Genomic DNA, 23,637 nt, shown 5'->3' with positions numbered 1-23,637 from the left:
GCCACTGCCCCTTCCAGATTTAGTTTCCTACCACTCAGAAGTGGTTCTTATCCTACTACAGTAGTTAAAAATTAGAAACAAAACAACACAGCTCAACATCAAGAAGTATTTTATCTCCTGGTGAAGGTTTTTGGAAAAAAAATTACCAAGAATAGTAAAAAATTTGGAAGTTAAATTTAATTTTAAAAGGAAATTATGATGTGTTCTCTGCCACCTACCTACATGAAAAGCTGCAAGCAGTAGATTAACCATGACACTTAATTGTCATTCACCTGGAACAGCAGGGTAAGGAGTCTTTTTCATAAGTGGGACACTACCTCAAAGTAATTCCAGGGCAGTACAGTGCAGAACTGTTGACACACAGCTACTTGTTACTTCTTGCCAGCAGTCTCCAAAAATGGAGAAATAGTCTTTCAGTTTTTTCCTGTAAAGACTGATCAGAAGGAGCTGACTAGCTGCTGTAGTCAATGCTCTATATCCTCAGGGTAGCAGAATGTGAATACAAACAACACTAATGAGATATCTGAATATTTGAAAAATTAGGGGAGGTGCACAGGCAGCAGGATCCACCTCAGACAGATCCGCACTTGAGAAGTGAACTGTGGCACATTATACTAAAGAAGTGTAGCCCCAAAACACAAACAAAAAAGGACAAAACCCCTAAAACATTGTTATAGGCAAAACAGTTTTCTATCAAGTTTATTTTAAAATAACAATCAATTATTCACAGAAGTCTAAATCACAGCTCCCAAGTGCTTATCGCTTGGAGTAACTAAAGTGGAAATAAACAACAGAAGGAAGATGCAGGCAAAGGTGATTATCATCAAGAGACTTTAAAGATAAGAATTTCTCAAGCACATAGTGCAGTTTCTATTTTTTTATTAATAAATTACAATAATTTTCCTAGTCTTCATAATTTAATTCCAAGAGGGAAAAGCCAAAGATGTATTTTCTAAAGTCTTCCACATAGTTGCTAACTGCTGCTAAGCAATATCTTCAGCTGCTATCATGAAACCTTACAGAAAATTAATTAAATTGTATCTCTTAAGTGTTGAGCAATAAAGATGTGGTAACATAAATAAAAATCACTGGCCTTTATCAATGCTAAAATGATAAAAGTGCACATTGTTTATACAAAGATTGTGGTTCACAAATATAATCCTACAGGCAGAATATTACCCCAACATGCTCATGCTTCTTCCCTGCCTTGCAGCTGATGCTTTATGCATTAAGAGTCAAAAGAAAAGTCCCATCCTACAATCTACAATGTTTATTGGATAACTTTTCAAATTCTTTAAGTCATATAGGAGCATAAATAATTTTAGAAAAATTGTACCATCACCCCTTTTGAAGTGTGGTAGCTAGTAATGCAAGCCCAACTTGACTACAGCTTTCTACTCTAGTATTTACTATAACAACACATGAAGGAATAGCCAGCGTAATTGCTTACATAATGTTGTGGTTTGTACAATATTTGCTTAATAAATCATGCAAAACAGTACTATCCATAACCTAATCCACAGAGATAGCACTACATAACTGTTAACTGACAATTACTTTAAATAATCTACTTCAGGCCTAAACCATGTATTTGTACAGTATCCATCATTTTTCCTATGAAGATTACCACAGCTTCAACTGAATATAGTGCTTTTTAAATTCTTTTACAGTCTAGCCCCAATGTAGCTGTGAGCTGTTCAAAAAGTGCTGGATGTATTCGCAGGATACAACAGGTGAGAGTCAGAATTGCCGACAACAGATCTACATAGGAAACACCTTCAAGTACATGAACGTATGAAAACAATCACCTGAACCAAAATTTGCAGTGCATTTTGCACTGATCATGTCCACCATTTAGTATGAAATCAAACCTTTATGAAAGCAAATATTCAACTCTAAGTTAACATTTTATAGAAAGTAGGACTTGTTTAAACTTTCTTTAAAAAGAGTTAAGTCTTCAAGTGTTCTGCATAGCACCAATTTGTGGTGCTATATATTAGTATAGAATGAGATATTTCAGTTGCAATAACAGTGATAGGAAAGCGACAGTGAAAACAGAATTATACTACAGTGAGAAAAATATAGATTAAAATTACCTATTCAGGTATATTGGCATTGAGTTACAGGTGAGGGAAAGTTTTAAGAGGCACTATAAGGCAGCATAAAGCCTCACAGGATCAGAGCTATATAGTTACATGTTGTGCTAGCAACTATAACTCACTCTTCCCTATCATCCTGCCAAAAAAAAAAAGTGTAGTCAGCTTGCTGGTCCTTTTCAGAATCAACAGAACATGAAACATGGCATGAAATCCACAGTTTAATTAGATATTTTATACAGGATGCATGTTGAAATGAAAAACATACGACTCATTAAATGCTGGGTTTTAATCTCGAAAAAATCATTGAGTTACCAGTATTTTCATCTAGAGGAAAGGACTTGGATTTTCTGTCTAAACACTCTGCTGCTTCTCTGACAGTATTCAAACAAATAAAAAAGTTACCATACATATTGAACCCACAAAGTAAAAAAAGAATTCCTCCCAATTCCCACATGTGCATAAGCTGGCAGCCTAAAGCCATAAAACTTGAGACTTCCCTACATACTCCATCATATTTTCAATAACTTGTCAAGTTCATAGTCAGTGCTGGTTTGTAATGAACCACTTTACACTAAAAAGAAGCCTCTCTTAATTTAAATTTATCATTTTATTTAAACCGATCTAAACTTAACCAAGAAGCTTCAAAAGTAATAATAAGAGTTTGCATAATGATTTTTATATAAAAAGGGAAGTACAGGAAAACGAACTACTCCCTGAAAATTATATAAATTTTATTAAATATTTACTCAAAAGTACATTTTCCATAGATTTTTCTAAGCCGTTTTCTGCTCTTTAGAAATGTTTTCAATTTAAAAAAATCATAATGCACAATGAAAAACTGACTAATTGAAAAGATGACAAATTGCTGCAGTCACAGAACCATCACAATACCATGTCTGTCTGAAAGCAAGATACTGCAAAGCTCCATCTGAAATACTGCTCCTTCACTGGTGCTGAAATACAGTTTTTCTGCTGGTATTTCTGGGTGTGTATCTTTTGCTTCTTTTTGCTTAATATTAGGCCAGAATCACTGAGTACTTCATTGTAAAAAAGGCACAGGCAGTGTTTCTGGGGTTTTGTTTGTTTGGGTTTTTTAATTAAAGAAAATACTCCATTCATTGGAAACTAGGCAGGCAGGTTATCAGATTGAAAAATTAAATGGAAGTGGCAGCTAATATCAGTCTTTTTTTTTTGCACTTTCCTGCATATGTCTTGCTCTTAGTATTTTGAAGTATCAATTTATGTTCCACTTATCAAGACATCTTAAGCTTATGCTAGGACGACAGGAGAATCTGGTGCGATACTCACATCCTAATTAAAATCCACCACAGACTAAAGCCAAAAATTTCAATCCTGCTTAACTGATACTTGTAAATGATTCTTATTTCAATATCCAATTAATAAAAGCTTACAAACGAGTTAGACAAGCATGTATTGAAGAAAATACTACTCTAGGTGCAAACTTGTGATGTTAAACTTCAAATTTTCCCTTTCACTTTCATTTGTAATCTCAAATTACAAAATACAGGAGACACTGCATTACTTATTAAATTGATTTGTTCGATATAGTCCGATCTTATTTTTAACTTGTGTTTTTAAGATTAAAATATTTCCTTATTCACAGTCACTGCTATTTCCCAAGATACCTTCCAGTTTATCCTTCTAAATAAATAAGATTCTGAAAGATTTGTGTGTCAGCTGGAGTCTCTGTATTTTACTTAAAAAAAATATTTCAAATTATACTCTTACTTCTTCAATGACTATTTTATAAGCAATCACTTCATGCTACAGTCAGAATAACTTTGAAACAGTATTTTTAAAGTGTGCTACGAAATAATACACTTATACTCTAAGACTAGAGATTCAAGTTACAGCATAACTTGAAATCCGTTATTTAAATGCCAAAACACAACATCAAGGTAACTTCATTTTGACTACTGAATTGTAGCATAGTATACCTACACACAAACACTATGTTCCAGTAAGTTAGCCACAAACCTACAGATTTGTTTAAAAAAATATAAAAATAATCCATGCTTGTTACTTACAAATAAACTTAAATTGTGTCCACTTCCCAAAGAATTCAATGAAAGGTCATTTATTCACTTCAGTGCAAACGAAGGAAGCCTTTTCTTAACAAGCTGCTATTATTCAAAAATAGCAGTTTGAGAAGCAGAAGGAAAAAACCAGATTCTTCTCTGATACAAGACATTTAAAGCAAAAAAGTGTTTGATTCCTACATCTTCATTCGATGTTTGGAAAAAAATAAATGAGGACGCAATATGTGTCTTTCTACTTTACATCTTGTATGACAGCAAACAAGACTCAAAAATGGTTACTGTGTCAGACAGAACTATAATACCTTATATTTATTTGATCCAAAGACAGCAGTTTTTTACTTTGGCTTTGAAAAACCTCAATGAAAGATATAGAAACCTTACACTTTAAAAATACTCAAAGTAAGTTACCTGCTAGAAGCAAAATGCAAGACATTTAAACGAAAATTCTGATACAAATGGATTGCTAAAAATAGAGGGAGACTTCCCATGGACTCTGAAATTATCACCATGAAGATTTCTAAAGGAGGAAAATTACTTTAGTCACCATATCTCTTTGTTAAATTTTATACAATTTTACATTGTGTTTTACCAATATGAATGTGATAAAGATAAGTGAAATAAATGCATTACATTCAGCATACTCAGACAACTAGAATACAGTATACAAGAGAGAAAATACAATGTTAGTATATTGACTAAAAAAATAAAAAGGTACTCTAGTGTGAGAATGCTAGTTTAATAAATGCCTCTAAAATATTACTTTTTTTTATTAGTCCAGTATTTTTTCTGTGCTCAATGAACTTTGATGACTGTCCTTAAAATCACTGTATTATCAGATGTGTTCCAAGCTGTAGGTATAAAATGAAATTTATAGGTGTTGTGGTAACAGCAAAGGTAACTTCTAGAATGTAAATTTAAGTAAATAAGCTGCTTAGAATATTCATATTGCTTTATTAAATCTGAAGCAGTTATCTGAATTTCTGTATTAAGTAGTATTAATTACCCCCCTGTATTTACTTAAGTGATTATTTTACTTCAACACATCAAATTCAATGCTAACAGTCCACAGACCAGGGAGAGGGGAAGAACGGGAAGAGTGCATGGAGTTTGTAATTCTGTTATTAAACCATTGTAACTGATTTTTATCCCTGTTCCCTCCAAAGATTGTGTACAAGCTCTTCAGCTGCCAGAATGCAGGGAGTTTCAAGAAAAGCTGTTCTCTCACTTTTTATGCCCACACATTTACAATGAAAAAATTCTAGTCAAAAATCAGAGACTTTCAGAGAAGGATGAGCTCAAGTTCATACCTTTCTTTTTGGCTTGGTTTGTGAGGAGTATGTGATTCTGTGATGGACACTAAGTAACTACATTGTAATCACTCCGATGCCCAAGACCCTGCAACACTCTGGACTAATGCTGTGTCTGCTTGCAAATTGCTGCTTTCTGATTACAATAGACACACAAGAGGGAGGAAATTCAAATGCTGATAATATTTATTCTACTAGAATACTGAAATAAGGTATTTCTACAAGCTTGTCCCACTTAAAAAAGTAAACCCAGCTTATTTCTACACAAAGCCTAATTTACAGCAGCAGTGCAAGGTTGCCCCTGCCCCTCCACAGCACAGCATTTCACGCTATGTGGAACTTTCCACAGACAAAATGAGAAGTTACCTTCATGAAACTCAATGCTCGATCAGGATCAAAATGAAACACACTGAAAAAAACTCTCTTTTTTCTCCATCTATTTGTTTAACAGGAACACAGTCCCCTTAATCCAAATAATTTCCTTAGAAGCACTGGTCACGCTGTTGCCAGCACATAAAATTTATCCTTGCCAATTTCTTTGCTAGAAGGAACATACCATTCTCTTAGAAAGTGTATTAGTGCAGTTGGGACTAAAGAAACTCTCTCAACAATAGTCCTCACAAACTGATTACTCAGATTTAACCTTTATTTTTATATCTTTACAGACTCAGCTAAAAAACAGTATCTGCTCTCTTCCATTTTCCTCGGCCAGCCTTCATCTGAAGTATTAAAACAGTAGGTTGTAAGAGGCATCCACAGAGCCCCAGTAAAACAAACTGAATGAAAGTTCCACCACTCTTCCTCTTCTTTTCAAGCAATCCCTCCCCCTCCCCAAATCAAATCCCATGACAAGCAGTCAGTGACTATATCAAGGACAACTGGCTAAATTTAAACTCACTAAGAAATACATATACACACCGAAAGAAACCTTGAAAAACTCGATCTTCCTCAATCATCTATTAAAAACCTATAAACATCTCTTTCATAAGAGAGAAAGTTCACCCTTGATTTTTAGCTCAACAAGCTGAAGTACACACATACACAAAAAGGGAATGATCTCTTGTTTTATCCACTTGAAATCTGTCACCTTCCAAATTTCATTGGCATTTTTTAAGCAGCTATTACAAGAGGCATAAAACATGCTACCATCATTTGTTTTTATCCTGTAACCATCGCTCCTCTCCCCTCCTTCAAATCTTCCAAGCTACAGAGGGATTCTTCCAGACACCCCATTGCTTGATTGTGTACCTTTGCTGATTTTTTTATTTTACTTACTCTCCAAATCATTAGGACTGGAACAACATTCCAAGAAAATAAAAAGATTATTTTTAGTATTTCTTTAACTAGTCTCTGCAAACTCCACCTAATAGATACTCTAGTTATGATTTTATGTACTTTGTATAAGGCTGCCCCTGCTTTTGTTAGCATTCAGAACTTTGAACTGCTTATCTGCAATGTCACATCACTGTTCAGAGAATAAGTTTATGTCACATTACAAGACAGAACTAATTAAAGTTTTTTGAGTAAAATAACTAAGTGATGGTTTTGTCTGTCCAATACGTAACTAAACCCGTAAGTTGAAAAGGAGTATAAACATGCTCAACACACCTATCTAGAATTACCAGAAAAATTGACTCACTGACAGGATGTGATGTGGGTTGCAGGACTAGCTGTAAAGTCAACATATAGAATAAATCAAATGACTTGTTTTTCCCCCAATACATTTTAAGTTGCTCTAATAAATTACATACTTTCAGTGGCTGCAAAAATTACAATATATACCTGATTACAACTTATTAAAAAAATGCATCCTTTTGCTTTTTCTTCAGTTTGTATTAGGATTTCTATAGTTATACGGTGAGAAGGAAGCTTTGGTTTCCTCATGAAGTTTAAAGTCTTTATGGTGATGAACAGGAACTTTACATTCTAGTATTTAAGGGGCATGCAACAAAACAAAGGGAAAAAAAGATTAAACAAACGGGCTACTCTTCATACATTTAATTCACACTAACAGCAGTCATGTAAATTAGTAATGCAGAAGTATATCACTAGATTGAAGCTTAAGATAAAGTATAGGTACAGGTAGTCATAGAATTAACATGGTCATGACAAATGCATGATGCATGATAAATGTACATCTTTAAAACTTCTTACTCCTAAGATTTGAAATAATATGAAAGGATAAGATATGAAAACATATATGTTAAAAGAATATTTCATAACATGAAGGACATACAAACTTACTCAGTGGACCATTTTTCTGCTATAGAAGTGTGTATCCAAACTATTTCAACTGATTTTCTTACATTTGCATACTTTACATGATCAAGAAAATATAAACTTGCAGTCAAAATTATAACCTGTACATATACGAAGTAAAAATTTTGTTGTTCTTGAAAGAAGAACTACAGAGTCTTCTCTGCTTTTTAGGACATACTCGAACAAACATTATCCAAAGCAAATGTCCTGTTATACCTTGTGGGTCATTTTTAGCAAGAGTATGTATTGCCAGAAGTTCCATTCCCAGTTCCATACCAAAAGTTGCAGAACCACTTTCATGTCAAAATACCTAACAAGCATGGGTGAACCACATTCTGGCTGTAGCGTGGTCTTTCAAATGATCTATTAAATTTGCTTGCCCAGGGAAAGTAGCCCTATGTTCTCTGAACAACTGAATTTGCATTACTTAACCTCAGGCGAGTTTTACAGATCCTAGAAGCAGGAAGTCAATGTTCCAAGCGATAACACACAGAACAGACAGCAGGTAACGGTCATAAGGCCAGAAATAACAGAGGCTAAATAGAAGAAACAGTTCCAAGAGACAGTTTTGTTGAGCACTGGGAAGACAAAGACATCTACAACACAAGCATGGCCTTGAAGTATTACACTTCCTTCCCAGAGGAGGATTCTTATTTGCAATTGATAAAATACCAAGGTATCTGAAGAGTCAGTAACAAAAAATCAATAGAGCTTTTCACAGCTGTGGTGTCTTACATGCATATGCAGACCTAAGCCTCACAAAAGCAATTGAGTACTGACTACCTATTAAGCAGAAAACTTTAGCAAACATTGCGTTATTTGCTTAAGAGCAATGAATAGTACAATACTTCATACAACACTTTCAGTCTACTTAGGAGTATTAAAACCAATAATCCTCCTTAGTTTTCTAAAATAATGTAGAAATAACTAGAAGAAACTCCTGTAGTCAAACATAGATAGCAGTATGGCATAAAGTTGTTTGTTAATTCATAATGTATTCCTAGAGCTTGGTGTTGCATCCCACTTCCTCATAGGTTTGTTCCATTCCACATTTACCTGTGTACAATTTGCTTTCAGCCTTCCAGAAAGTGCAAATAGAAGTCTTGGTACTTTCAAAAAAAGGGAACATTTTCTGTATTTTCTGATCCTCAATTTCGTGCAAAAGTTAACCTGCTTTATTTACCTATTTTACTTAAAAATAAGTAAGGAAAAATAAGATGGCATCCTGATATTCACAAATCAAAACAGGTACTGCTGTGACTTTCATCTATGCTGAGTTAACTTTTTGCATCATTATCATAGGCTAGGCTTTGTTCTAGTTTAAGTCCTAAGCAATAGGCACTGCATATTCTGCACAGCCACAGAAGTAACCCTTGATGATTACATTATTCATCCCTCTGAGAAAAAAATTCCATACCTGCTTCTCCCCTTTTTCTGACTGCAGAGCAGGTAACCAGCTGGGGGACTTTTTTTGCTGTTATATCAGAGTGTAAGAGCCAATCTCAGAGGAATACAGCTCCGGATTGCAAGTTTCAGGTAGCAAAAATCCCTCTTGCTACAAAATAAGAACCTGACCACATAACGAGGTATGTGGTGAAAGTGGCAAATGAGTTTGTGTTGACTAAACCAAGTGAAACAGAGAAGTAAAATGATCAGCTTTAATGATCAAAAGAGAGGCAGCGATATACTAAAGAGCACTGCATTTAAATACCAAGATCTAATGGTAACTCTACACAGATCTAATGCAACTGAATTCCTGCTTCATTGTCTTCATCCCAGCTTCTCAACATATTCATATTCTTAAGAATTAACACTCAAGGTTGAGGTGAAAAGTGCAATTTTTTAAAAATTGCATGCATATATTAACTTTCACAATAAATTTAGGATGATATATAAATATACAAGAGTACTATCTTAAACAGTTTCAGGAAATAGAGTCAAGAATTCAAACCTCATGGTTTAAATTAAAACTTCTAGCATGAACATTTACATAAACTTACTTATATCCAAGTTCATTATCATAAGACTATTCATATAAAAGATGACAAATTAATTTTATACAAAAATAATTTGCTCAGAAAATTTTTTCCCCACCAAAAGTGTTCGTTATTTCATTGTAACTCAAAATATATTTTGACTTATCTTTTGCTAGCAAAAAAGTCTATATAACTCTTTACACAAGTTAATATATTAACTACTGAGGTGCTTCTGGTTTTTAATACACCTAGATTCTTCTAAGATCTGAGAGTATGTGATAAGATAAAAAGAATTTAAAACAAAATACTACCCAGTTTTCCCCACTATGCAGAATCCACTGTATCCCTTAACTGTTTTAAACTGGTTATAATGTAATTCAGTATCTCAACAAACTATTTTTCATACACGCAAGACTGCTTTATTCTTTGTATACAAGCTACACCTGCGTTCAACTCAGGATTACTGTAGCCCCTATTGACAAGCCTGAGCTAGATTAAAACTATCCAGCTTGCTAACAGTTCAACCATGGCTCAGAGAAGCTACCCAAATCGAGGTTTTATAGCCCCATCTCTTCTGCACCTCCTTCCCTGAGCACTACGCAACTTTTACAATAGCTTTGAACTAGGTGGATTGACAGTTTTACAGATAACTTGGGCATATTTATGTAAACTTTAGTGACATCTCTGACAACAAATACAGTTTAGAATCTCAGAATTATTCTTTTAAACTCTAAAAATCTCAGTACAGGATGGGGGCTGTCAAAGGCACAAGGTTGACCTTGCACTTGGGGTCCTTACGTCTTTTCAAAGAACTGCATGGACATTCCTTAATAAAAAATGTGTTAAAAAGTGATCTTTAACAGCGTTGGTTTGAGCTAGCCCATTTCACTTTGTACTTAGATGGACCAGAAAAAGCTTATGCAATTATGGACCCTCAACTGTGGTGACCTTCAACTCAAGGTGACAACTTGTTGAATCACTTACTTTCAGCACAGAACTAAGCAATCAATTTCAGAAAACAAGTATTCATAGCAACCTATGGATCATGCTGCCCATATGCAAAACTTGATAGAAGAGTGGGTTTTTTTGGTTGGTTCTCCACTCTCACCACAATAATGAGGACCTAGAAAAAATATTTGCCTACCAAAGCTTTTAAACTTTCTCATTCATAGAGCTTTAATTTTGAAGTAATTTAAAACTGGTGGAAGTGCGCTAGTGTTTCTTCAGCACTGAACCATCCGTCATTAGAATAAGTCATTCTGTGTACTGAATTAATGAGGTATCAGAGTCCATTTTTTAACTTGCAGCCCAGAAATTCAGTGAGCACAGCTCTGGTTTGCAAGCCAATCATCATTTCACATTATTTTCACTCAAACTTCCCCTTTGTAAAATGAAATCTAAGAAATAAATTGATGTGTTTTCAGCAGGTCCTTTGTGAAAACATCGTTTTTAATAAACAAGAAAAAGTTAAATAAGGTGTTACACACAGGTCTATCCAACAGCGTTTTGCACTAGCCAACGATACACTCAAACTTGTGTTGTGCTGCCCTCTTCAGGTCGACAGTACGTGCATTTTCTAGTTCTGCTTAACGAGTCATTGCATTTCAACTTCTTTCATAAAAATGTTCAGATTTGCAGTTTCAAGTAGCAGCTAATTTTACCTCTATATCCCACCAACGCTTGAAGTATTTTTGATCTAAAATCCTACAGAAATAAACTTTACTTTTGGTCTCTACATCTCCCTAACTTTAATACTAATCTTGAGGATTATCAAAATACCAGCTAGTGTTTGAAAAAGAGTTTAATTGATTCCTCTTAGCAAAGAAAACTGAAGCTGGTGAAATCAGGCCATAAGTGAACTTGGAGGTTTAGAAAGTCAAATGACTTTAAAAGTGGTGCAATGCAAAACAAAATCTAGAAATTGGAATTGATGTCAGGCAAATTCAGCCTTGAAATGCAATGGAAGCTTTCCACCCAAAACAAAGATATTAATAGCCTACTAGCATAAAAGGATTGATTCGTTATTACTTGAAAACTTTACAGGTGGACCCAGTATCTTTCCAAGCAATCTGTTTTCATATGTTTTTGAGTAGCTATAATATGTGCCAAATTGTGATGCTGATTTGCATACTTGTAATGGATTTTGCAATTGATTATTTAAGCTCTGCCAATTAATGTGGAAATACAAATAAAAGGGTCTTCCATTGCTTGGGAAAAGGCCATGCTTGGGCTTCTGATTAATTTATTGAGCCAGATATTAATAATGTATTCAATATTTAATTTCCCCCTCCCACTTTCCTATTTTTAGAGAACAGGTCATGGTAGACATTTAAACCTATTTAGACATCTCAGTACTGCAACTTTGACAGAAAGAGCAGAGTGTTGGATTTAACTGATGTATTAAGTTTGGAGAATTTCACTCACGTTACTAAGCCAGAGAAACATCATAATTTGTGACTGTAGGATTTAATCACAATGTATTAAGGGACTTACAATAGGAAAACCTGTTCAAAGCTAAGGCCTAGTATGTAATTAGGTAATAAAATTAATAACCTAATCAAAACCTTTAGAAAATAGAGGCAAAGGAAATGTTCATTCCAGTACTGTGGCATGTCCTAGTACCCAAATAAATGAACAAGCAAACAAAGAATCCCAGATCATCCCGTTTGGGGCTGGCAAACACACAACAGCCAGCCTGCCTTAAGCCAAATGCAACTCTAGAAAAGCTCAGAAGAACTAGTTATGCATATTTTTAATGCATTTTATTTAACGTATTTTTGTAATTTCATTCTCAAGAATGAAATGCCATTTACAACTTTAAATCCTATATATTCATAGGGCAGACTCCAGACGAAGGGAGGAAGACAGACAGGGAGAGAGCACGCAAGAGCAAGTGGGTGAGCATCACACAGGGAGCGAGCAAGATATCGAAATTCAGGGATGAGCACAAACTAAGTGCACAACAACTGAGATTCAGAGTGCTCCCATCTGCAGCATAAGTCAGCAGACAATACTTCATCAGGGTAGTCTCTATCTGCACGTAGAGACTCTTCTCTGGTGCCTGACTAATATGCGCTGTCACAGTGCCTGGGGCCAAAGACTGATGAAAACTTCCTGCCATCTATCAGCCATGTAGTTTGTTCAATTAGAAAGTACAAAACCAGCTGGTCTTATAAACATAGGGAAAAAGGCCTCAAGTCAAACTAGCCCTAGTACTGTACAAAAAAGCAACACTTAAATGCATAATATACTCAAAACATTATTATTTTCTCTCTTGTTATCAAAAGAACAAGTGAAAAAAGCACTCTATTCAACGGTACTATCAAACAGGCAAAAGTTTTCATGCAACTGTCAACTGAAGACACAGCAGCTTACATCTCTGAAGTGATGAAGTGGGGTACTTTTTTTTGGATGCATGTAAGTAAAAGTGTCACAAATATATAATCACTATTTTTAAACTGTCTCTGGCAGAAAAAGTTTCCACCTATGTCAAAGGTTCGTTTGGTGCAAGTTCCATATGACACAGTTTAGACTATGACAGCTGGTAATAAAAATCTCCAAGATCTCTTAGCTAACTTTTAATATTGCAAGTGAGTTGATCCATAGCAATACTCAGTCTTTTTCTTCATCTTCTACAGTAGATGCCAGGATTCTGGTCTAATCTTAGCTGCTACATTTAAAAGAAGAGGTGTTGGACAAGGGCTTTTAAAATTACCTGTGGTTAGTTTAGTTCTGACTTACCCAAGTATGACATTCATATTTTTGCCACTTCTTTCTCCCACACACACCATCAGATTTGGATACCACACGAGGTATGATTCATATTATTCTTTAGAAGTGTATTTTAATAGACAAGCTTTATAATTGAAAGAGCCTTTGAGTTTTGAAAATATCAGGCCTTCAGTGAAAAGCATGTCAGATCACTTTATTGCATGCATTTTTTCTGCAGGAACTTTTCCCAGCCACATTTAATTGTTGCTAAGACAGATTTTTAGTTGATATCATAATCTAGTACATTTCTTTAAAGGAAAACAAATCCATCTACCTCATACTGCCAAAACACAATCTAGGCAGTTCGCTTCACAGAATTTCCTTCTAATAATTTTGGGGGTACTTTCCCCACTGAAGGCAATGCCTAATGATTTCCTATCATTCACCTATATACCCTTAAGGATCTACAAAAACACTATGTGAAAACACACAGGGAATAAACATCCACTGTAATACGAACCCAGGCAAAATTGCCTTTCAGGTATTTATGTAGAGATATGCAAGCAATGAATTAGAATGCAAAGCTGACTTCTATCAGCACTAATGGAAATTGAATGCAATCAGGGTTAAATACATCTTAATAATACTTCTGAATCGGTTACTTCAGCATATGCAAGTCTGTCGCTAAGTACTGTAAAATTATGTTAAAACTACAGGAATTAACTCCTTGCTTTGAATCAAATTATAATCTTGCCCTTCCTAACACTTTCTGAAAATTCATTTAAATACACAGACTTTTATGATGAGCGGTAATCAGTACACAAGCCAACAAACCAAACAAAAAAAGCTAGGAACACCTGCATCCACTTCTTTAAAAAGAGGAACATTACTGAAAATATTTAGAAATAAGAGCAGCCCTACTGAAAATAATACACACCAACCTTCACAAAGGCTGTCTTAGCATCATCTTTATTTGTGTTTGGTCTTCTATTCTTAGTTAGATATTTTGGGTTTAAACTATGGCAAGTAAGGGTTTCCAATTGAAAAGGTAATGAGAATCAAGATAAGTACTACTGGCTAAAGGGATAGATATTACTGAATTAGATTCCCCCTCCTTTTTTTTTTTTTTTAAAAAAAGCTTTACTAGCATGAAATCATGTGATATAGAAAATTTCCCTTATGGCTTAAAGGTCTGTACCTTATTCAGGCAGCAAAATCTCCATTTCGCAAACACATTTACGTGATTTCTGTGAAAAGATTTAAAAAAACCCCAAACACCTATCGGAGAACAAACAAACAACTTAGTTACCGACCAAACGAAATACTGTGAGTAAACTACTTTTCCTGATACATACTTTTTTGTACTTATACAAACCTTGCCATCTGCTATGATCTCTGACAAAATAACTGACTTCCGTTCTCAATCTAAGGTTTCACTATGACAGTAAGTGTCTTATATCTAAAAGTTACTTCAGTCCCACTGCAAGATTGTATAGGTTTGTATGGTCGCTAAAACCTGTTATAAAGTAGTATCAGACTACTCAGCACTATGAATAAAGGACTGATAGTTATAGGTGCAAAGCAAATGTATATAGATGAAAATGTTCAAAGAACAAAACAGAGCAGAACTGTTTCGTTTAAGCAGAGGCTACATGAATTCTGTATAAGCTTTTAACCATACTTAATTCCAAACTTCATTGTGACTTTAATGCTACAAAAACTAAAGGGACATCAAAAAATTGTAAGGATTCCAAGGAATATGTTTCCAAATAAACTACTGAGAAAAATAGAGCACTGGTATATTAAAACAGAAAAAATATTCAAAGCTAGTTTTGGATTGTAAAGTATATAATTGCAAGACAAAGGTAAGAACTAGATGCAAGATCTATGCCATTACTTTCACCTCATAATGCTAACAAGAAAAAAAGCCTATACAGCGGTAATGGGAAAAGTGTTGCTCCTGAAGTGTTTGACTTAGACCTTTCAGAGGGCATTTTGCATCCAAAGCAGTCTTCACAGTTGGCAGTTATTTTTAATGACATAATTAGCTTTTTTAAAACAAACTATATCAGCCATAGCACATTCTAAGGTATTACACACTTACAACATAATGAATGGTAATTACCTATTATAATAAATACAACCTATTTTGTCTTTGCTAATTCACACAACTCAAGAGGCCAACAAAGATGAGCATACAAGATTTTACCATAATGTTAGAAAAGTTAATATTTAATTCTGAAAACAGATTATGATATATGGCACCTCAGTGGAAGAGTTTGGTAAAAGTGGTTTTATTTCATTGTCTCCTACCTGATAAATTCTAAATGGGATGTATCGAAATCCACTATCTTCCGGCGGATACTCCATGAGTTTTCGATTTATTGCCCAAAACTGCTCAAATTTATCTGTGAAGGTAAAATTAGATTTTGTTAGTATTAATAACATATATTCTTTTTCAGCTAAGAGGCAAATGAGAAATGATTGGAACAACATGCAAACTTTTCTTACAGAAGTTTGACCTCTTTGAACTTATCTTCCCCACATTTCTCTTCCCTATTTAGCCTGAAGCCAAAGAGGAGTCATCTGCATTCTCCTATGAAAACAGTGATGTGGCAACTTATCAAACTGAAAGGGAAAGCAACTTGAATTCATACCATAAGAATATTGCAATCATATTGTAATTCACTGTTAGGGAAATACTGGGCCACAAATTACAGATTTCATTACTTCAATTAACAGTGCCTCTTTCTCCACTCCTTGCCACTACTGGTTCACACTGTCTCACAGTTTATTAAAAATGTCTAATTGTTCTTAGCTATAGATGAACAATAGGTTTAAAGTACAGAGAAACTAAAACAGTAGAAAAACTTCTTGAGAGGTTTACATTTGGATATGCAAATCTTAAAAAATCTGCAAAAGTATGATATGATTAGAAAATGTACTGCCAGTTTCATGACACAATCTGAAAATAAATGTTTAAAACACATTTTTGTTAATATTATCCAAGTAACTATGTTCCGTAAAGTAGCCCAAGGCAGCACACCATTTCATCCTGTTCAGACATCCCAAGAACTGAATAGTTTCTTGTGCTTATAATGTATTAAGGATAGCATAGGTCTAGAGCAGTAAAGGTTTTTATACACACAAATCAATTATTCCAATCAAGCAAACAACCAATACCAAAAGTGACAGAAAGGTACACGAAGAGCTAAGATAAATAAAGCTGCTGCTAGCCTTACTGGAGAAGGCAGCTTTAGATGGGAAAGAGCAAGGGATAAATATCCTTATAGGCCCCCTCTAAACAGAGGAGATGTTTCTTCAGAAGGAACAGTGTCTCCAAGTTTCCCTCCTCAGCATAACATTCAGCTGACTCTCAAAAAGCCTGACGGTATAACCATTACAGAATTCAGCCCCCCTGAAGCAAGGTAAAATTCAGAATCCTATTTGCAGACCAAAGGTTCCTCCCACTTCCAAAACTGCTGATAACAATTAGAGCAATTACAGAAAATTGAAAGAGTGAGACTTGCTTCACTCCAACATACAGCCCAGATGCCTGTTAGTGCACTAAAGACATAGTTAATACATGTTGCAGGGTTTCTAACACATTGCTTTTCCAGACTGAGTGTGACACAAGGCAGTAATTTCCAAGAAACCGTAAACAAACTCCTGCCAGGTGTTCTGTAGCAGCATTTCCTGATACTTATCTCAAAGTACTTCCACACCCTTGTTTCCTGATTAGCAGCAAGTGCCCCTTGACAGGCACTTACCTGAGCTGCAGTCAGCACCACTTCACAGGCACCTGCCTAAGACCAGGAGCTGCCTGGACACAGGGTGCTACCCCCATAGCTCACAGGCTGGGAAGCTCAGCAGGTGGCAAAGACAGTGACAACTCTGGAGCTGACTGTACCCAAGGAAGCCTGCATTTGGGAACCCCAGCCTACAGAGTCAGGGGTTTACTCTTCCCATGTCTGACACTCAGAATGACTGCATCCTCCTCACCAACTCTCATCAGTGGGAGGGTGAAGATTTAGCGTACTTCCCTCATCCTTGGAGACAGCGTTGAGAACGGCTTACAGCTTTCAGCTTTCACCTCAGACTATGTGGACAGGCATCCTACAGTAGGCATTAAGAGATTTATACTTTGATTACCACTTCTGACTATAAACTTAATTGATAAAACTTAATTATAGTGATACACAATACAAAACACTCAAGACCTACTTAAGCTAGTGAGCTTCAGCAGACTCTTAAATAAGGAACCTACACATTTGGAGGCACCCTACCTGAACAAAATCAAAACAAATTTTCATTTCATTTACTTGTTTAATGCTTATATTACAGTTACTAGGGAAGTTGGGTAAACAGCTTACTGTCTTCAAAACTCAATAGAGATGCACAACATCATATGAATCAAAAGAATAAGAAGTTCTGAACAAGTAACAAGACTTATGGTAGGAGCTTAAGTATATTGTCCCTTGTGGCATATATGGGAAACAAGTAAATCTGATGGACAAAAAAAGTTAAACAGTGGTAATGTACAGTTGACTCATGTGTTGTTCATTCCAGCTTCCTCACCTCCCAGAAATCATGCAGGAAAACTTATTTAAGGCTGGTAAATTTACAAATTTATACTTCTCAGATTATTCTCTGAACACTTAATGCTCAAGACAACCTGTTTCATAAAGATTTTTATATTTCTAATAGTTTCTGTAGTTTTAAGTATAACAGCAATAAATCCGCAACAGTTGAATAAAACTTCTTTCATTTTGTAATCAAGTATGTTCTGTCAATCCACCTGATATCCCGGGGAATGAAAAACTTTCTAGTAAATTAGCTAGATATAATGGAGTCAGACATCTTAAGACACATCACCATGCGTACAGCACTGTCTGAAGACATCTAAGTTAATTCATTCTCATAATCTTATATTGCTGTCCTCCAAACATCTTTTTACATGGATGCTAAATTTTTACTATAGGAAACCGAATTGGGTATAAGAAAATTAACACAAATTTTTAAAGCAAGCAGCAAGAAAAGGCTATCCGGTTTGCATACTGACATATAGGACCTGGCAAGAGCTTTTATTAGCATCAGGAGCATTAACTGAATGACAGAATCCTAAAGCTCCAAAATACAAAATCCAAAAATAACTGCTTTTGCGGAACCCTCAAGACTCAAAGCCTAGAACAAACAAATACCCAACACCAGCCAACACCCCCCACGAAACCCCTTGAAAATATAAGTGAAAGAATTCAGCATTCTCCCATTTCTGTGTGTCAGTACCTCCCATTTATGCGAAACAGACTTAAGGAAGCTGTTAATACTATGACGAGCTATAGGAACAAATTAGTGCTTTGGGTAGACAGGACTTAAAAGACAGAAGGTGCTGGCCGGAAGTTTGACAATCAAAACAAAACTGAGTTTTTGTCAAGCCAGTAAACAAGAAGAGACCTCTACCTATGTGCAAAAGCACTTTATACACTTGTCTCCCTCCCTCATGAAAAGCTTATGCAGCCTACATGGTATCTGAACTCCCATAACAGTCAAATCTGATAACTTTGTTTTCCACAATCCATCTGTTTTTAAGAAAGTGCTTGACCAACGTGTTAAAAAGTTTCTGTATTAGCAAAAACCAGTACTTGCAAAAGGCAGATGTTCATATCTGAATAACAATATTTAAATTAGTGGCAATAAGGTTCGAACAGAAGCAACATTAGTGACAGTACACAAGTTTCAGATTACTAATATTTCTTAAATGAGAGGATGGGTGCTATACAACTTCGCTTAAAGTGAAATATAAAAAACTTTTCTCCCTTTATTTTATGTCAAAGATTGGAAGGTTAATAACCAAATAATGGAGGAGAGATCCAGTTAAAAAAACAAAATCAGTGAAGTCACTTAAATATTTATAAATATTTATTAGAAACACAGTCACTACACGCCCAAACACCAGACATTAGCCTTCAGTACTACAGAACTGCACAGAATCTAAAGGCAACTTTGAAAACACGTATTTACATAATCAGTAAGAGTTTGCAAAAGTACAAGGACAATGCCATCCGTAACAATAATCTCAGTACCAAAATTAAGCAACAAATTAAACCCCAAACATAAATTAATAGAGCATGCCACATTATGCATTTAATGATCAGAAATCTATCACTGAAATTGTTCATGCTTTTGAAGTGTCCTTTAAAACAGTTTAAAAGAAAAAAAAATTGTTACAGGGAAATACTTGGAGAATTGTCATTTCCTCCATTAAGCAAGACTGGAGATCCTTTACCAATCACTGAAACTTATTCAAATTTATAACTCTTACATTAAAAAATTGTTAGTTGCTCCAGTCATAGCTTGTTGTTAATAGCAGTAACTGCTGAACCTTTTAACATTATGCAGTTTTAGCTAAGGATTAGTCCACGCTGAAATGTTCAAGGCTGGGCCTCTTTGAGGCTGAGACGAGGGGCCAATGTTCTTCAGCAATGAGAAAAATGAGCTGCATTCATGCTAGCATCTTACAGTCATTCTCTGAAACTCAAGTGCTGTCACGCTTCAAACAACTTGAAATTTCACATGGATCTTGATGCTAGATATGTCTCTTCCACCCACCTGACTCTACAAAACTGGTAACCACGATGGATTACTGACAGGGTAAAGGGCACTGCTGAAATCCTTGCTATCAACATATGCATTTCAATGCAGCATAGCTATAAATCAGCATACACAAAGAATATGGCCAATTATCACAGAATGAGAAATTATATCTACAAGTAACTTGCAATAGGACACAGTGGTCACAGCATACGGCCAGTTAGAATGGTATTCCCACTGTAGAACAGCAGGCAAAAGAACTCCAAAGATGCACCCTAATCTTTAACTTATCAACAGAAATATCTTAATAAGGATATAGTTTGTTTCTATATTTGATACTGATGCAATTGCTATCAGAGTACTGACTCCAAAATTGAATATATTTCAAGAAGAATGTGGAGAAGGTTTAAATAACAAATAATTAACGTGAAACATGGGAAAGATTGTTTAAATTCAAAAAGGGAATGGTAATTCATGGCTTTTATTTTCCAATATCATTTTAGAGAGTCTAAAAAGTGAAGATACAGGTGTAGCCCTCAGAGTAGCATATATGCACGATTTTTTTGTCTGGACTATTAATGGTTTCTTCTTAAAGCCATCTAGTTGTATAAATTAAAAAAAAATGCTTGGAATTGAATTGTATCTCTAACTTTAGAAGCAATACCAATTTGCAGCTTGCATAAAAATGTGTCCAACCCTTGAGTTTAAAAAACACAAACCTTTTGTCTCTTCTCGGTGGTTCACCACGGTCTAATAACCATATGAACCATAGAAATTATGCACAGCTAGAAGTACTTGGGCAGAACCAACCACAGCATTAACTAAGAGACCAAAGACTCTCCAACTGATGTATGAGAACCATAGAGAAACTTCAGATTGGAAGTGCTGTCAGTGGGCAAGCTTTGGAATAAAAGCTCCTGCCCAAAAAGAGCTGTCTACACTGTTAAATTAGTTTGCTCAGGGAAGTTTTGACCATCTCCACCGTTTCCACTCAGCCGCTTCCAATCCCCCAGCCCTAGCATCCCATCAGACGTCCTCCTGCCGCAACTCAAAACTGCTCTGTTACGTAACTGCCCAACTCCGCTGCCAACAGGGGCACGTCTGAGAGAAGTCTGACTCCCTCTGCTCTACGAGCCTGCCTTTTAGCTAGCAGAAAGCAGGTATTAGATGCATCTTCAGCCTCCTCGTCTTCAGGCTAAACAAGGCAGTTCCCCCACTGTTCTAATACAGCATATGCTCCAGCCCCTAATCACCCTAGCAGCACTCCGCAGGACTCTCCTCTGTTTGCCCACATTTCTTTTGTCCTGGGGTCCCAAAGAGTACACAGCATTCCCAGTGCAGCTTTACAAGTACTGAGCCGAGGGGAAGAATTATTCACCATCTGGCTCTATTCTGTGGGGCACAAGGGCTAAAGCAGCTCCCTGGTTAACCTTAATTTCTGCAACACCACACGACAGACTTCTGATTCAGCTTGTTGTTCACTATTACTTACCTCCACAAAGCCGCTTCCCGTTCATTTCCTAGCCTGCCCCAATGTATGGGGTTTTTCCTGTCCCTGGTGCCCAACTTTGCACTTAGTCTGTGAGCTCCAGGAGGCTCCTGCTTGCCTTCTGCTCTAGCTCATCATGGTCTCTCTGAATGGCAGATTTGCCCTCCAGTCTATCAGCTGCTCCCACCAACTTTTTCTTTTAGTCATAAACAAACTCACTAAGAGTTTAATCCACCACATATAAACTGTGCTGTACAGAGAGCTACAGCTGCAAGTCAAGGATACAGATTATATTTTCTTAACATTAAAGCAAGTATATTTTCTATGAACTCATGCTCTAACAAGCATTGCATTTAACTGCTACAGCCAGAAAGGAGTCTTCTCAAAATTTAGAATCAACTCTACTTCCACATTGTTTCCAAGAAGAGTAAGATTCTATATGCATACATAGTTCTGCTGACTACTACACAGACTCTTGCTGACTACTACAGTTCAGTGCCAGCCTTCTTACGAACACAGTTTGAAATACTGGTTTGGCATCATTACAACATAAGATTTTTTTTTTCTTTTCTATTTTATGTAGTGCTACCACCCACAGTTAAGATATTCTTGCTGTTAAATGCTTAGGTTACTTCAGTATTTTGACAGATCATGGTATACAATATAAATCCAAACTGAAGCCAGAACACAAATTTACTATAGTCTTTTCAGGCTATCTTCAGGCATGAGGAACTATCAGGTATGGAGAGATAGGACCTTGGAACTGTTTTGACTTAATCTACGTGACAGAACTACAGAAATACGTGGAAATATTCTTCACATCACAGATAGCAAAGTAACAACATACATAAGATTGTACATATCTGAAGCAGTCATAGTTTTGCCTTGTAATTACACAAGTCATTACCTGAAACATCTTTACCGCATACTGTGCCCGTTAATCTTACATGCCCTCCGAATTTGCATTCAGCTGGTGTATTACTACATAATATCACAAGAAAGCAGTAGATTATAAAATTTGAAAGTAAAGAACAAATAGGCTTTACTTGGCCTGTCCATGCTAAGTAAGACATGGAATCACTGCAAAAGTAAACATCACGCTAACTAGCTCAAGTACTAATAATAGTCAAGTACAGTGGTATGGGCCTCAAGGTTGGGTGCCTAGGTCTGTCACTCCTTTTTTAGTACCTTTATTGTGTAAATTAATTACATCAGCTCAACTCTGCTTGCCTATATGCACTATAACAGATTTCCAAAAGCAGTGTTTACAACCAGAGAACAATTAGAAGAAACTTCCTTATGTATAGTTAGCTGTAAATTCTAGTTTTAAAAAAAATACTAATTCATAAGCCACATTATAAATTGAACTACAGAAAAAAAGGGGGATCCCTCCCCCAATACTGTACAGTTAGGTTTGAGATCAGTGTATTGAACACATTTACTTTCACGCTGTAACTTATCCATTAGTTTTCATAGCAAGTTAGCGTTCTGAAGATAAAGAAAGAAAAGCATATTGCTTAAGTTCCGGTTAACAGGACATTTTGAAAACTGTATGACACAGCAGTACTTTACTCTTCAGATCACCTCTCAGATCCAAAAACACCCTTCCCCCCGTTTTCTTTTAATATACACAAGGGAGCCATACCTTACCAACATTCTTTTCACTTATTAAACATACTCATGAAACAGTTTCACTTTAAGTACACCGTTTCCTTAACACCACCTCCCTTCATTTCTAGGTCATCAGTTTATCTGGAAAAGGTTCAGGGGAAGAAAATCATCAAGATGGACTACTTTATTGAAATATGAAAATGCATACCTACCGGATTTAAGCTTCCTGTGTTGGCTAAAAGCAGGTGATCTCAGTAGATACTGTCATTTAAGCTAAAAAGAAAGCTCTGGTAACTACTTAACAAAAATGTGTAATCCAGTTTTGAAACACAGAACCCAGGGGTTGTGTAGGAATAGAGCAGCAGGCCTTGTTACAGACTTCCCCAACTAAGTCAAAGGGAAGAGGACTCCTGACAATTTTTATGCATCCCCCAGTTCTCTTCAAGTCCAGAGAGCCTGAATATTTTAATACCTTCTTGGTCTCTGATTAAGCTCTGTTTAAATAGGTGAAAACAGAGCAGCATACCTTTGTAT

The 23,637-nt window shown here is 35.8% G+C and overlaps 1 protein-coding gene across 1 annotated transcript in view; it reads right to left on the bottom strand.

Annotated features, from left to right (window-relative positions):
- Nucleotides 1-23,637, bottom strand: part of ATG5 (autophagy related 5) — a 79,565-nt gene that overhangs the window by 27,967 nt on the left and 27,961 nt on the right. The window contains exon 6 of the mRNA XM_064447529.1: nt 15,726-15,820. Within this exon, the coding sequence (XP_064303599.1) occupies nt 15,726-15,820 (95 nt within the window). The remainder of the gene's footprint in view (nt 1-15,725; nt 15,821-23,637) is intronic.

Source organism: Phalacrocorax carbo, chromosome 3 (assembly GCF_963921805.1).
Source record: "Phalacrocorax carbo chromosome 3, bPhaCar2.1, whole genome shotgun sequence".
NCBI classification, from domain to species: domain Eukaryota; kingdom Metazoa; phylum Chordata; class Aves; order Suliformes; family Phalacrocoracidae; genus Phalacrocorax; species Phalacrocorax carbo.
The sequence above is the reverse complement of the archived record's forward strand: the minus strand, read 5'-3'. Positions and strand labels throughout refer to the sequence as shown.